General features: G+C 42.5%; 2 protein-coding genes across 3 annotated transcripts in view; both read right to left on the bottom strand.

Moving 5' to 3' along the window:
* Window positions 1-13720, bottom strand: part of SLC13A3 (solute carrier family 13 member 3) — an 82413-nt gene that overhangs the window by 27306 nt on the left and 41387 nt on the right. The window contains exons 4-6 of one of the 2 annotated variants that reach the window (XM_043983527.1): window positions 4092-4158; window positions 1891-2076; window positions 3-128 (exon numbers count right to left, since the gene is read on the bottom strand). In XM_043983527.1, the coding sequence (XP_043839462.1) occupies window positions 3-128; window positions 1891-2076; window positions 4092-4158 (379 nt within the window). The remainder of the gene's footprint in view (window positions 1-2; window positions 129-1890; window positions 2077-4091; window positions 4159-13720) is intronic. The other variant, XM_043983528.1, reaches the window with a different exon arrangement.
* Window positions 5480-5938, bottom strand: LOC122740803 (ubiquitin-conjugating enzyme E2 N-like). The gene has a single exon (XM_043983529.1). The coding sequence runs from the start codon at window positions 5936-5938 to the stop codon at window positions 5480-5482; it is 459 nt and encodes a 152-aa protein (XP_043839464.1).

Below are 13720 nucleotides of genomic sequence, written 5' to 3'. Positions count from 1 at the left end.
ACCTTAAGTTGATGCCACCGTACAAGAAGGAAATCCATAGCCAGCCGGTGAGCAGGAAAAGCAGCATGAGGGGGAAGGCAAATACAAACCAGGACCCGAAGTTCACCACATCACACTGTGGGAAAAAGCTTGAGGGACAGAGAAAGGGAGAGAGAAGAAAGAGCTCTGTGAGGTCAGGGCAGCCAACCCAGGGGGAAATAAGGGAGGACAAGCAGGCATGGGAGGTTCCCCTCAGGGCATCTGGGAGGAGAGATGGCCGGCCCTACCACTGACATCCTGCTCCATTTGGCCAAAATCAGCCCATTTTATACCGTGGGGCCTCCATCTGTCCTTGGTGGTGAAGCAGATACACCCTGGGCCTGAGTTCAAATCTAGTCTCAGATACTTCCTAGCTGTGTGACCCTGGGTAAGTCACTTAATCTCTGCCTGCCTCATTTTCCTCAGCTGTAAAATGAGGAAGATAATAGCACCTACTTCCCAGAGCTGCTGTGGGATCAAATGAGGCAATTTTTGTAAAGAGCTCAGTAGATACTATATAAATGCTAGCTACCATTATGTATTACTAATAAAATTATTATATTCTAATATCATATATTGTCATATTTTAATCATGACAGCCTGAGTACACAAACCCCCATGGGGCATGAGAAGCTTGCCAAGGGGTACAGGAAATATTTGATCGATTCCTGTGTGATCCTATTAAAATCAATCTTATGTTATCTCTTCTGTGTACATGCATGGCAAATGCTAGAATTTATTTCCTTTCATGTTGAATAGGGACTTTGGGAAGATTTACTGACAGTCAAAGGGTATGGGGATCCAAAAAGTTTGGGAACCCCTGCATAACTGAAAGAGATACCAAATTCTTGCCTGTAAATAACAACAAAAATACATCTATTAACTATCTTCCTGATACTGGGCTTCATTTTCCTTATCTACAAAATGAGGAGTTAGAGGACCGCTAGAGTCTCTCCCAAATAGGAATGGGATTCAAATCCCAATTCAGAAAGTAGTCATTTAAATTTAGGGGAGTCATTTTGTTTCTAAGGGTCTCAGTTTCCCTATCTGTAGAATAGGAGTGGGGTTGAATTAGATGCTCTCTTGTACAGAACTCTACAGTTTGCATGGTTCATCCATATCTATGACCTCACTTTTCCACATTGGGAAAAACTTGCTAACAACAAGCACTCTCCCTAAGTGGAACTGGCTGCTTTGGGAAATAATGAATTCCCTTGGACTGAATGACTGCTTGTTGGAATTTTTATTCAGGTGTGGTTTGGACTAGATCCCTTAGAGCTCTGAAATTCTAGGAGCCTATGATCTCTTCTTTATACAACCCCATGAGGTGGTCAGAGCATGAATTATTAGCCCCATTTTACAGATCAGGACACTGAGGCAGAGCGGGAGAGGAAGGACAATCAGCTAGTCTAGTCACCTGGCTAATAAGTCATGGGATCATAGGAACTTGAAGCTGAAAAGGACCTCACCAGGCATGTAGGTTAACCTGAATCTGCACAGGAATCCTCTTCCCAACAGGACTTTGCTTGAAAGCTTCTGCTACTTACTAAACCAGCTCATTCCACTTTGGGATGGTTTTAATTATGAAATTCTCCTTCCTACTGAGCCCAAATCTGTTCTCCAGGTACCTTCTCACCACCCACTTTGCCATGTCCCCAGTTCTGCTCTCTGGGGCTGAGCAGGACATATTTGATAAACAGAATTCACCTGTGTCCTTCCATCCCCTGGTCCCACAATTCACAGGAGGAAATAATAGGGAGGGAGTAAAGAATATTTCTGGTCAACTCTAATTGATCCCAAAGCTCACAGTGTGGGCTGGGAGGAAGAAAAGACGAGAAATCCCAGAACTAGGCATGTGTCCCTACCCTGTACCTCTTCAGCTGGCCCAGCAGGATGAGGTTGGGGGCGGTGCCAGTGAGGGTAGCGGTGCCACCGATGCTGGCTGCGTACGGGATGGAGATTAGGAAGCCCTTCCAGATGTTTCTTCGGTACTCCTCCTCCTCCTTTTTGGCAGTGGTCATCTCTGGTGGGGCCTCCACCTCCTCCGGGAGGCCTTTGCTTTAAACATTGCCAAATGAGAAGCTGTTCAGAGCCCTGTTGGTGTGCTCAGAACCCTGCTCACCTCTTTAGAAGCTCACGAAGGAAGGAAGGAAGGAAGGAAGGAAGGAAGGAAGGAAGGAAGGAAAGATGGAAGGAGGGAAGGAAGAAGGAAGGAAGAAGGAAGGAAGAAGGAAGGAAGAAGGAAGGGGAAGGAAGGAGGGAGGGATAGAGGAAGGAAGGAAGGAAAGAAGGAAGGGAGGGAGGAAAGAAGGAAGGAAGGAGGGAAGGAAGAAGGAAGGAAGAAGGAAGGGGAAGGAACAAGGAAGGAAGGAGGGAGGGATAGAGGAAGGAAGGAAGGAATGGAGGGAGGGAGGAAGAAAGAAGGAAGGAGAGAGAGAGGAAGGAAGGGAGGGAGGAAGGAAGGGAGGAAGGAAGGAAGGGAGGAAGGAAGGAAGGAAGGAAGGAAGGAAGGAAGGAAGGAAGGAAGGAAGGAAGGAAGGAAGGAAGGAAGGGAGGGAGGGAGGGAGGGAGGGAGGGAGGGAGGAAGAAGGAAGGAGGGAGGGAGGGAGAGAGGAAGAAGGAAGGAGGGAGGGAGGGAGAGAGGAAGGAAGGAAGGAAAGAAGGCTCAAAACTGGTCCTGAGCTGGGGAAAAGGGGAGTCTCAGGCTTGAATCAGGACAAGCCTGGAGCTGATTTGCATTATAAGGCTTCACTGGGAACAGAGCCTAGAGAGAACCTATACTTTTTCCCACTTTTAGAGGAGCAGAGAGAGAGCAGCAGTGTCTTTGAAACTGTAAACTCTGTCTAGTGGCCTCGTCTCCATAACATTTCTGGTGTTTAATCCTTCCTTACCTCTTACACTGAAACTTTCCACACCCCAGCTCAGCCCTGGGCTATTGCAATAACCTTCCAATGAGTATCACTGCCTCCAGTTTCTGTCTCCACAATCCATCCAGCACACAATTCATTAAGCCCGGCTCTGATCATGTCACTCATCTGCTCAAATACCTTCAATAACTCCAAATTTCCTCTCAAGTAGCTATCCACAAATATTAAGCATCGTCTATGTGCCAGGCACTGTGGGTTTTGGGGATAAAAATACAAGGAACAAAAATCTTTCCACTCAAAGAGCTTTCATTCTAATGGATTAAGTTGAAACTTTGAAGCCTAACTCTCAAGGTTCTGCACAATCCAGACCTTTCTAGACTCATCTTTCACTGATTTCCTCTACGTATCTTCATGGTATAGCTAGTCAGTGTTCTCCAAACCCATTATCCTCTCCTTCATCCATGGCCTCTAATATCCTTTGCTCCCTTCATTCCCTCTATGCCCTACCCCCTGCCACTGGCCTGGCCTGCCTACTGAACATACATCCTACATCCTTCAAGGCCCAATTTGAATCCCCTTCCCTGGCCCCCTACCCTGCCTCAAGTTTTCTCTGATTCTCCCCAACTGGAAGTAATCTCTTCTACTTTGAAATTTTCACAGTACTTTGGGGACACTTCTAGGGACTTAAACCATTCTGTCTTGAATTATAGTTACTGAAGGGTCCACTTCCCCTCATTTGACTACGGACAACTTGAGGGCTCACTTGAAATATTAATGATCTTCCTATGTCTGCAAGCCTAGCATAGGACCTTGTGCAGAGTAGAAGCTCTAGAAATATATGCTGAATTGAACCCTCTCCTAAGAATTTATCCAGCCTGGACTAGGAAGGTTATGCCAGTTTTAGGGTCTACTCAGCTGTAAACTGACTACATACTCTTAGACAAATCACTTCCCCTTTCTGGGACATAATTTAGCCATCTGTAAAGTAAAGGAGTTTGACTAGACAATCTTTAAGGTCCCTTCTAGCTCTGACATCCTGTCATTCTATGATGGAATTTTAGATGACCATATCTGACTGGTGGGAGAGGAGAAGACACAGGGGCCAAAAAAAAAGTCTTTCTTGTGCCTATCAAATCCCAGAGAGGACAATTCCTTGCGCAAACAAACCACCCTTTGACCTTAATGCAAGCTTAGACAAAGACTCACTCCTCTGTGCTGGCCAGAAACTGCATCTCAGTGGGGACAGTACACACACCATTTCTCTGGACAGCAGCTGGAAAATAAGAGCAGGTTATCTTTCAATCAGTGAATGCAGTTTAATCAAGAAAGACTGAACTGTCCAATCAGAGTTAGGACAGCTTGCCCTCCCACCAAGAATTCAGGCTGGTCCTGTGCAAAATCAGATAGAAGCATTCACCTTTCTACCTTATCTGCCTGAACAGAGTTAGAACTAGCCCCAGGCCAGCAGTTATTTGCAAACCTACCTAAAAATGTCCTACATATGAACAGGTATCCAAAGCCATAGGCGATCTTTTCCTTCAGAAGGTTGTCCAGAAAAATTCTTGATTATGGGGAATAGGGAATTAACAAGGGAATTTCCAGACATCAGCCCCATGTTCTTTTGGAAACAATGAGACTGTAATGCTGGTTCAAACCCAGCATCCTTGAATATTCCCCAATTCCTAATGACCAAAACCCACTCTCAAAAGAGGGCCTGACATTAGGCATTTGAATTTTAGTCTGGAGGAATTCCAATCTCTACTTCCATCTCCCAGGAGGATTTTCAGTTTTAGTCTAATCTACATCTGGCAAAAGAATTTTTGGCATCTGCAAGAAGCATGTAATTGGGGAGGGGGGGTGAAGGAAGGGAGCTTCTAGTGTGCCTGAGATGACAACAACTGTCCTGCCACCTATTGATTGTCCATGTAGATATGAACATAGCCTATCAAATAGGATGAATTCACTGAAAGCATCCAATCACACACATCATTCTCTGCCCCATTCCTTCTGAAAAGTAACTAGAAGGTCTTCTACCTACCCATAGGGTTGTTGTGAGAAAAGACCTTTGTAAGGCTTAAAGCAGGTAAATTATTATTGTTGCTATTACTAGAACCACTGAGTCTGATAGCCTGAGAGAGAAAAGTATCTTTGACCTCATTCTCTGGGATCTGAGGTGCTAAGTGGGTCAGCTAGCTCTTGGGAACAGAAAGGGAGGGGAAGAAAGGGGAAGGAAAGAGGGCAAGAAGAGGTTAGTTAAATTCCAAAGAGATTTGTCCACGCAGCAAGGAGAAGAGACCATACCTGGGGTCATTGGTACAGGAGGGAATGGGAGTTAATAACACACCTTGTGTGGCTAAAGTCACCCCCTAGGCTCTATCACAGGGCAAAAGGAACTCTGCCCCTTTTCCTGTTCCAGACTGCCTGGTCAGCCAAGCATCCCAACATGGTAGCAGGTGGAACAAAATCAGCTGAGGATCCTGTCCTGTCCATGGATCAGTCCACATCTCTACCTATTAACCTCTTTGTCTCTGAGTCAAGGAGTTACACAATCTCAGAGATGGAAAGAAGCTTATGGGACATATGTTCTATTGAATTTAAATATTATTCATGGCATATAGCTTAGTCCATGCTCTGGCTGTTTCTATGGCTTGGGCTTCATTGGTCTTCCACTGCTCAGCTACATCATTTGCTAATGGATCATCTGGATTGGGAGCATTTAACAAAGCTTGGATTGAGAGCAGCACTGTATGGATCTGCAATGCTGGGGTCCATTTATCTTTCAAAATATCTAAACATATTCTTCCCAACTTGTCTACACTAGGGTGATAAATTTTGGTCATGAAACATACTTTAGGAGCTGCCATTGGGTATTCTTCTGGAAGAAATAGTTCAAGTTTAAAAGTCCCTCCCTCAAAGGAGGACTCCTGTGGGCCTGCAATGACCACATGAAAATAATGTGCATTGCTTTCATCTGGTTCTGCTTTTATCCCAGGAACTGGTTCTGCCAGCAAATGCTGGGTTCCCTTAATAATCCTGCGGGGCAGCCCGGCCATCTTGTCTGATCCAGAATTCAGCCTCGGGGTCTCATATCTGGCTCTGCCCACCTCAGGACATATGTTCTAACCTTTTACCCGGGAGAGGAGCCCCCATTATAGCATTTCTTTTAGTTTCCACTAGAATCCTTCCATTGATGGGGAGATCATTGCCCAGCCAGCCAGTCCATTCCATTCTTGGAATGGCCCTAATTGGCAAAAAGTTCTTTCTTATATTCAATCCAAGTCAGCCTCAAGCTAAATCACATACATTACTCTTAGTTTTCCCTCCTGGGACAAATTTAATTCCTCTCTCAAGAGACAGTCCTCCATGTACTTGAAGATGGTTATCCTATCTCCCTAAGTCTTCTTTAGGCTAAGAATGCCCAGCTCTTTTAAGTGATCCTCATAGAGCATATCCTCCCGATTGTCTACCTCTAAAATGGGGTGCCCAGAACTGAGATCAGAATGACAAATATTGTTTGACCAGGACAGAGTAGGGCAGGACAATTACTGCCCTTGTTTTGGATGCTATGGATTTCTCCTGAGCTGGGTTTTCTTGGTTGCCACATCACAGTAGAGACTTGTGTTAAGCCTGCGATCCACTAAAACCTCTCATGAAACTGTTGTTTATGTGAGAAAGCTCTGGGGGTGTTTAGTGGACTGAAGGTTCAGTAGGAGTTAATAATAGGACAGGGCACCCAAAAAGCTTGTGCATTTTGTGAGGTTGATTTTTAGAAATTCAAATTTAAACTTTCATTTTAACTGATAAGAATTTCATTTTGTTTGATTCATCCCACCATTCTATCTAGTCAAGATTTCTTTGGATCCTGTGTCATCTAATATGCTCATTATCTCTCCATTTCATCTACAAATTTGATAAGCATGCCATGGAAAATGTTGAATAGCACAAGATCAAGGACAGATTCTTGGGGCACTTTGCTTGAGATTTTCATTCAATTTGGGGCCAGTCTTATTCAACCAGATCTCAACCCACCTCCTTATACTATCATCAAGCCCCTATCTTTCCATCTTCTCTACAAGTACAGTATGAAATTCTTTCCAGTGCTTTGCTGAAATTTAAGCATGCTATGTTTTCAGGATTCCTCTGATCTACTAGTCTAATAGCTGTCAAAAGAGGAAATGAGGTTAATTTGACATGTTTTTCTTATTTTTAAAAAAAATCATATTTTTATCAGACTTTATTTTTCCATGTCATTCATTTCCAACTATATCCTGTGCCCTCCTGTATCCAGCAAATCATCCCTCAAGGCAAAGATGAAAAAAGGAAGAGGAGAAAAGCAATCCAGCAAAGCCAATTAATCTACTCTTTGGCTACAAGTAAGAGTCTGCTCTTTTTTTTTCTTTTTCTTTTTTTAAGAAGCCTTGCAAAAAAATGTAGTGATCGTTGCTTCCCTTTCTAAGTGCTACCAACTATCCTTTTAATATTGTGTCCTAGAATTTTTTCAGGACGAGACGTTAAATGCATTCATTGGTCTATGGGTTGATGGCAGACTTTTTCTACCCTTTACTATAGATCCTGTCTCCCAAACTATAATGAAAGCTCCCTGAGTACAGGATCTTATCAATCCTTGTATCTCCATAGAGTGGCAAATTTTATGGGCAGTGCAAAGAACAACAAAATAGGAATCAAGCTCCAGGCTCTAATCCCAGGCCAGGGCTGTTACCCAGTGCATACAGGGCATTTAAGGAAAGAAGTAAACAAGCACTTATTGTCTACTATGTGCCAGACATTGTGCCAGGGGTTTTGCACATAGTCTCTCATTTGATTCTCACAACAACCCTGGGAGGTAGGCATTTTTCATTACCTTCATTTTATGGTTGAGGAAACTGAGGCATACAAAGGTTAAATGACTTGTCTATGGTCACACAACTAGTGTCTGAGGCTGGATTTGAATTCAGGTCTTCCCAAGTCTAGGCCCAGTGCTTTATTCACTATGCTACCTATTTCATAATAAATACGTGACGAATTGATCGAAATGCTACTAATTCCTACCTTAGGAAAATAGCTTCTCTTCTCTGAATCTTGATTTCTTCTGCTCCAAACTGAGGGGGTTGGATTAGATGATCTCTAAGGCCTCTTCTAGCTGTACAACTGTAATTCTCTTAGTGACTCTTTTGATTAAATGACAGCTAGTTATTCTGATAAAGTACTCTTTGAGAATGGACATTATCCCATGCTCTTCTCCCCCAGGTAGTAAGTTTAGATTTTTACCTTTTGGAGAGAGCATTAAATGAATGATCCAAGGCCACCTAGCTAGTATGTGCCATAGAAAGGATTTGAATCCATTTCATCCCTCTTCTGAGATTGTTCCTCTATCTACTATACCATTAGTATCAAATAAAAGGCCTCACAACACTCCTGAGTGCTACCCAAACCAGATTAAAATGTAATTGGGGCAGGGCAGCTAGGTGGCACAGTGGACAAAGCACTGGCCCTGGATTCAGGAGGACCAGAGTTCAAATCCGGCCTCAGACACTTGACACTTACTAGCTGTGCGACCCAGGACAAGTCACTTAACCCTCATTGCTCCGCAAAAGAAAAAAGAAAAATAGAAAAATTTTAAAAATATTTAAATTTAAAAATATTATTGGCAAATATTTAAGAAAATAAATAAAAATACAAAAACATAGATAATATTACATTTTAAAACTAAGTCAATATGCTGGTGGTGTTCATGTGAGAAAGATCTGGGGGTTTTAGTAGACCACAAATTCCTTAGTAGTTAATATGATGACAAGGCACTAAAAAGTCAATTAGTGACCCCCAGTTCTATTTGTTTGTCACCACTGTGTTACCACACTGCCTGCCTCTCATTTTATCTAACGTCTATCTATCTATCTATCTATCTATCTATCTATCTATCATTTGTCATCTATCTTTCTACCTATCTACATACATACATATGCATTGTACTGTGATATATGTTTATATTTATATATTATATGTGTATAATAATAAAAATAGCTCATATATCTCTAAACTCTTCAAATTTACAAAGCACTTCCCCCACAGTAGCATTGTGAAGTCAATAGCGCTAGTATAATTATTTCCAATTTACAGATGAGGAAATTGAGGCTCCAAGAAGTTCAGAAGTGACTATACCCATAGTCATACAGCTAGGAAGTTTCAATTATAAGATTAGTACCCAGGTCTTCTGACTTGAGTTCAAAGCTCTTTCCAAATGACTTGCCTCTCATTTTAGGAATGCTGCTTCTGTTTAATTCAATAACTTATTAAGTACCTTCCATGTGTGGGGACCAGCCTACATTTGGACCAAGAGAGGAATGGTTAATTCCCTAAAGTCTTATGATATGTAGAGGAAGGGGATGATCAGAGTAAAAATTCTTGATAGGGACAAGGTGAGGACTAAGGGATCAGTAGTTATTCCATGAGTCATGCTCCTTTTATGTCTAAGAATCCCTATGAGCCTCAGAGAGAGCAGTATGGTGATAACAATCATCTGGAGACTGAGTCTACTCACTAGGAGCCCTCTCTTATTTGAAAGGAAACTTGATGTAGTAGAGAGATTTCTCCACAGGACCTGGAGTGAGGAGACTTGGTTTCAAGTCCTAATGTGACACTTCCTAATTTGATGACCTGGGATAAAGCATTTCATCTCCCTGATTTCCTGTTTCCCTTTGTTTCCCATCTTTAAAATGGGAATAATACTTGCACTGCCTTACCTCAAAGCGTTGTTATTTGGAAAGCATTTTGTAGATTTTGTAAAGATAAACATATATACGTATATACACACACATATGTATATATGTATATGGTGGGCCAAAAGTCATGAAGGGGTTTCAATATGTAATAAGTCCTTTCCTTTTTGTCTTTAATCGACAATACCATAGCATCATATACAGTAAATAAAGGAAATGAATTTATATTACATGTGAAAAATCAAATCTCATAAATGGCAAAAAAAAAGGAAATTTTCAAAAAGTTATTAAAACATCATGACTTTTGGCCCACCCTGCATTTCTGTGTGTGTGTGTGTGTGTGTGTGTGTGTGTGTGTGTGTGTGTGTATACACATGTATATATTTCACCACAGAAATGTAAGCTATTGTGATTCTCCTAGAAGAACTGGCTTTCAATTCAATTTAACAAGCAAGGGCCAGTTATGTATAAGGTATTGTGGCAAAGTGCTGGGCATTGCGGGGGAAGGGCAGCAATGAATCACTAAGAATGGAAGTGGCTGTGATGGAAGCTCACTGAGTCTTCAGCACACTCTACTGAGCAGGGGAGCACGTGATTGCTTTGCTGATATACAGAAACTGGAGGCTCCTGGCTCTGCAAAAGGACCCTTCTCTGTTAACAAGCTGAACTAGACAAAAGGTGTTGCCCTCTCTTAACCATTTACTTGACCTCATGTCCCTGCTTCTCCCCTTTGGCCCCAGGTTTGGAGGCACCATGAGGAAAAAGGCAAGGTGGACAAAGTCTCTCCTAACCTTGTCTCCTCCCAACATCCAAAATACTGCTTGTATGTGGCTGCTAATTTGGAGGAGGGTTGGGAGGGAGAGAGAGTTACAAGGAGGCAGATTTCAGTCCCAATCAAAGGAAGAACTTTCTAGGGAGGGGGTCCCTGAACTTGGATGAGGAGGAGATGACATCTTTATTTTCCTCATCCTTTACAGATTCTGTTCAGCTTGTCGATACCCCTGTGGCCAAATATGGCACCTAAGACTGGACATGATGCTACATAGATGTAGGCAGGTCTGTACAGAGACCAAAAAGGAAAATCTATCCCTTTCTCTGAATACCAGACAGTTCATATGGCCCAAAGTTACACTAACTTTTTCTAGAAGCCTTGTCATCCTGTTGATTTATCTGAAGTTTCTTGATCTCATTTCTTTTTCAAATGAACTGCTGCTGAGCCAACTCTGCATCTGACCTTTAAGAATAATAGTAGTTAGGGGGCAACTAGGTGGCACAGTGGATAAAGCACTGGGCCCTGGATTCAGGAGGACCTGAGTTCAAATCCGACCTCAGACACTTGACACTTACTAGCTGTGTGACCATGGGCAAGTCACTTAACCCTCATTGCCCTGCAAAGAATAAAAAAAAAATTAAAAAGAATAATAGTAGTTAGAATTGATAATGCGCTTTAAGGTTCACAAAGCATTTTACCTTTGTTAACTCATTTGATCCCTAACAATAACCCTTTGAGTTAAATACTATTATAATCTCTATTTTATAGATGAGGAAATTGAGGCAAACAGAGGTTAAATGATTTGTCCAGGGTCACATGGCTAGTAAGTGTCTGAAGCTGGATTTGAACTTAAGTCTTTCTGATTCCCAGTCTTAAATTCTGTTTTTGTTTTTGGCGAGGCAGTTGGGGTTAAGTGACTTGCCCAGGGACACACAGCTAGCAAGTGTTAAGTATCTAAGGCTGGATTTGAACTCAAATCCTCCTGAATCCAAGGCCGGTGCTTTATCCACTGTGCTACCTAGCTGCACCCCCCAATCTTAAATTATGAAAGATTAATTGCACCATTTATGGGTTTAAGATGCCCACAAAGGTTCATTCTCCACCTTTTGCTATAATAGTTCTGGATCTGGCCAACCAACAGTCAATATGGCTTTGTGAACAGGGCATTGAACTTGGAATTAGACTTTTTGGCTGTGGAACCCTGGACAAATCGTTTAAACTCTCTGTGCCTCAGTTTTCTCCTTGTAAAATGAGAGGACAGCACTCTTTGGCCTCTTAGTTTCCCTTCCAGCTCTGAATCTATGATGCTATGGAATCCATTCATTCCACACCATCACCATTTTCCACATGGTCCCTGAAAAAGAACTATGGTTCATATTTCCATAGCACTTAGTGGCTCACAAAATGTTTTGCTCATGACAGCCTTGGAAGGTTGGGTAATTTGAATATCATCATCCCTATTTTATAGATAAGGAAACTGAGGAAGTTCTAAGTGACTTGCCAATGGTCACACAGCTGTAAGTATTGGAGCAAGGATTTCATTAAGATGGGTTTCTTCTGACTCCCAAACCTATTCCAACTGTTCTACAGTTGCCTCATCCTGGGCTAAAAAAATGGGGTAAAAGGTAGTCTCTCTTTGCAATAGGATTAGCTATGAATCTTCTTTTCCTGGCCCTATCTTTGACCTAATACACCCAGATCTGTAGACTGCCCTATGATCCCACCACTTGTTGAAACAGTCTCTCCAGTACTCTGTTGATTCTGCTGCCAGCCATTGATAAATACACAAACACCCACCTACCCACTCCCCACTCTCTACTCCACATTTCTCACATCCTACTTTGCTGAGATTGAGACCCTCCATTCAAAGCTCCCTCAGCTCTACTTCTCCACACTTTTTTTTTACATATTTATCCCTCCTCTTCTCCTTTGCTCCAGTCTCTGAGGATGAAGCGACCCTTCTCCTTGCCCAGATTAGACCCTTCCCTTTTTACCCCTGATCATATTCCTTCCTATCTCTTTGCCCCATTAATCATTCCCCATCTCTCTTATGTACATTCTCTCCCTATTTAGTGGCTCCTTATGCACTGTCCACAGACAGTCCCAGGTCTCTCTCATCTTTTAAAAAATACTTTCCCTTGATCCTGATATCCCCTCAAATGTTTATCATCTATCTCTCCTCTCTTTTACTGCCAAATTCTCAGAAAGAATAGTCAGCTTTAACCATCTCCATTTCTTTACCATCTATTCGTTTTTAAATTCCTTGAAGTCTGGTATCCTGTCATACACTCTACCAAAATCCCTGAAGCCCCTTCCCTTGAGTGCTTGGTTTCCCCCAGAACCTCCATTTTAAGGAGGATGTCCAGGCCAGACAAGTCTTCATGCTTCTGACACCTGACCTTTCTTTATCACTGTCCAACACCCTACCCCCTACAATACTTTTCAGTTCCTTTTGATGGTCTTCCCCCAATAGAATGTAAGCTTCTTGAGGGTAGGGACTCTTAAATGCTTCTGGATGACTAAACTGATGACCTCTTCATTGTAAAAGCAGATGGCCTTTTCTCAGTGCTCATCCTCCTTCCTTTTTTCTGCCACTTATGACACTGCCAATGACTTCTTCCTTCCTGGAGACTCTCCCCTCCCTAAAAGTACTCCCCTGCTTCCCTAACCTGTCATTCTAAATCTCATTGGTTTTACCCTCTTCCCAGGAATGCACCCCTAAAGCATGCTTGAGGCTACTGTTCTTAGGCCTCATCTCTCCACTGTCTCACCCACCTCTCATGGATTCAATGATCACCTCTATACAGGTGACTTGCAGATCTATAGATCCTGCTCTAACCTCTCCCTGAACTCCAGTCCTCCACTTCCAACTTCCTAGTGAACATCTCCATAGAGACGTCCCATCAGCATCTCAAACTCAACTCATGCAGAACTGAGCTTGTTAGCTTATCCCCCCCACCAACTTTTCCCCCCTTCAAACTTCTCTATACTGCTGATGACATTGATATCCTTGAAGGCACTTAGGCTAGAAACCTGGATGTTTTGACTGATTCTTAACCTTTCCCTCTCTTTTATTCCCCATGCCCAATCACTTGCCAAGTCCTATTGATTTTACTTTCATACCTTTCCCATCTATCCTCCCTCTCCACTCAAACTGCCACTTTCTCCCCTTTCCCCCATCATTCAGATTCACCTGGACTGTTTTAAGAGTTTTCTTAATTGTCTCCCTGCTCACTTTTTGCATTAGCAAAAGAATTGGAAACAAAGTAGATAGATGCCCACTGATTGAGGAATGGCTAAACACATTGTGGTACCTGCATGGGATGGAATGTTACTGAGCTGTAAGA

This window comes from Dromiciops gliroides, chromosome 2, assembly GCF_019393635.1.
Source record: "Dromiciops gliroides isolate mDroGli1 chromosome 2, mDroGli1.pri, whole genome shotgun sequence".
NCBI lineage: Eukaryota > Metazoa > Chordata > Mammalia > Microbiotheria > Microbiotheriidae > Dromiciops > Dromiciops gliroides.
The sequence above is the reverse complement of the archived record's forward strand: the minus strand, read 5'-3'. Positions and strand labels throughout refer to the sequence as shown.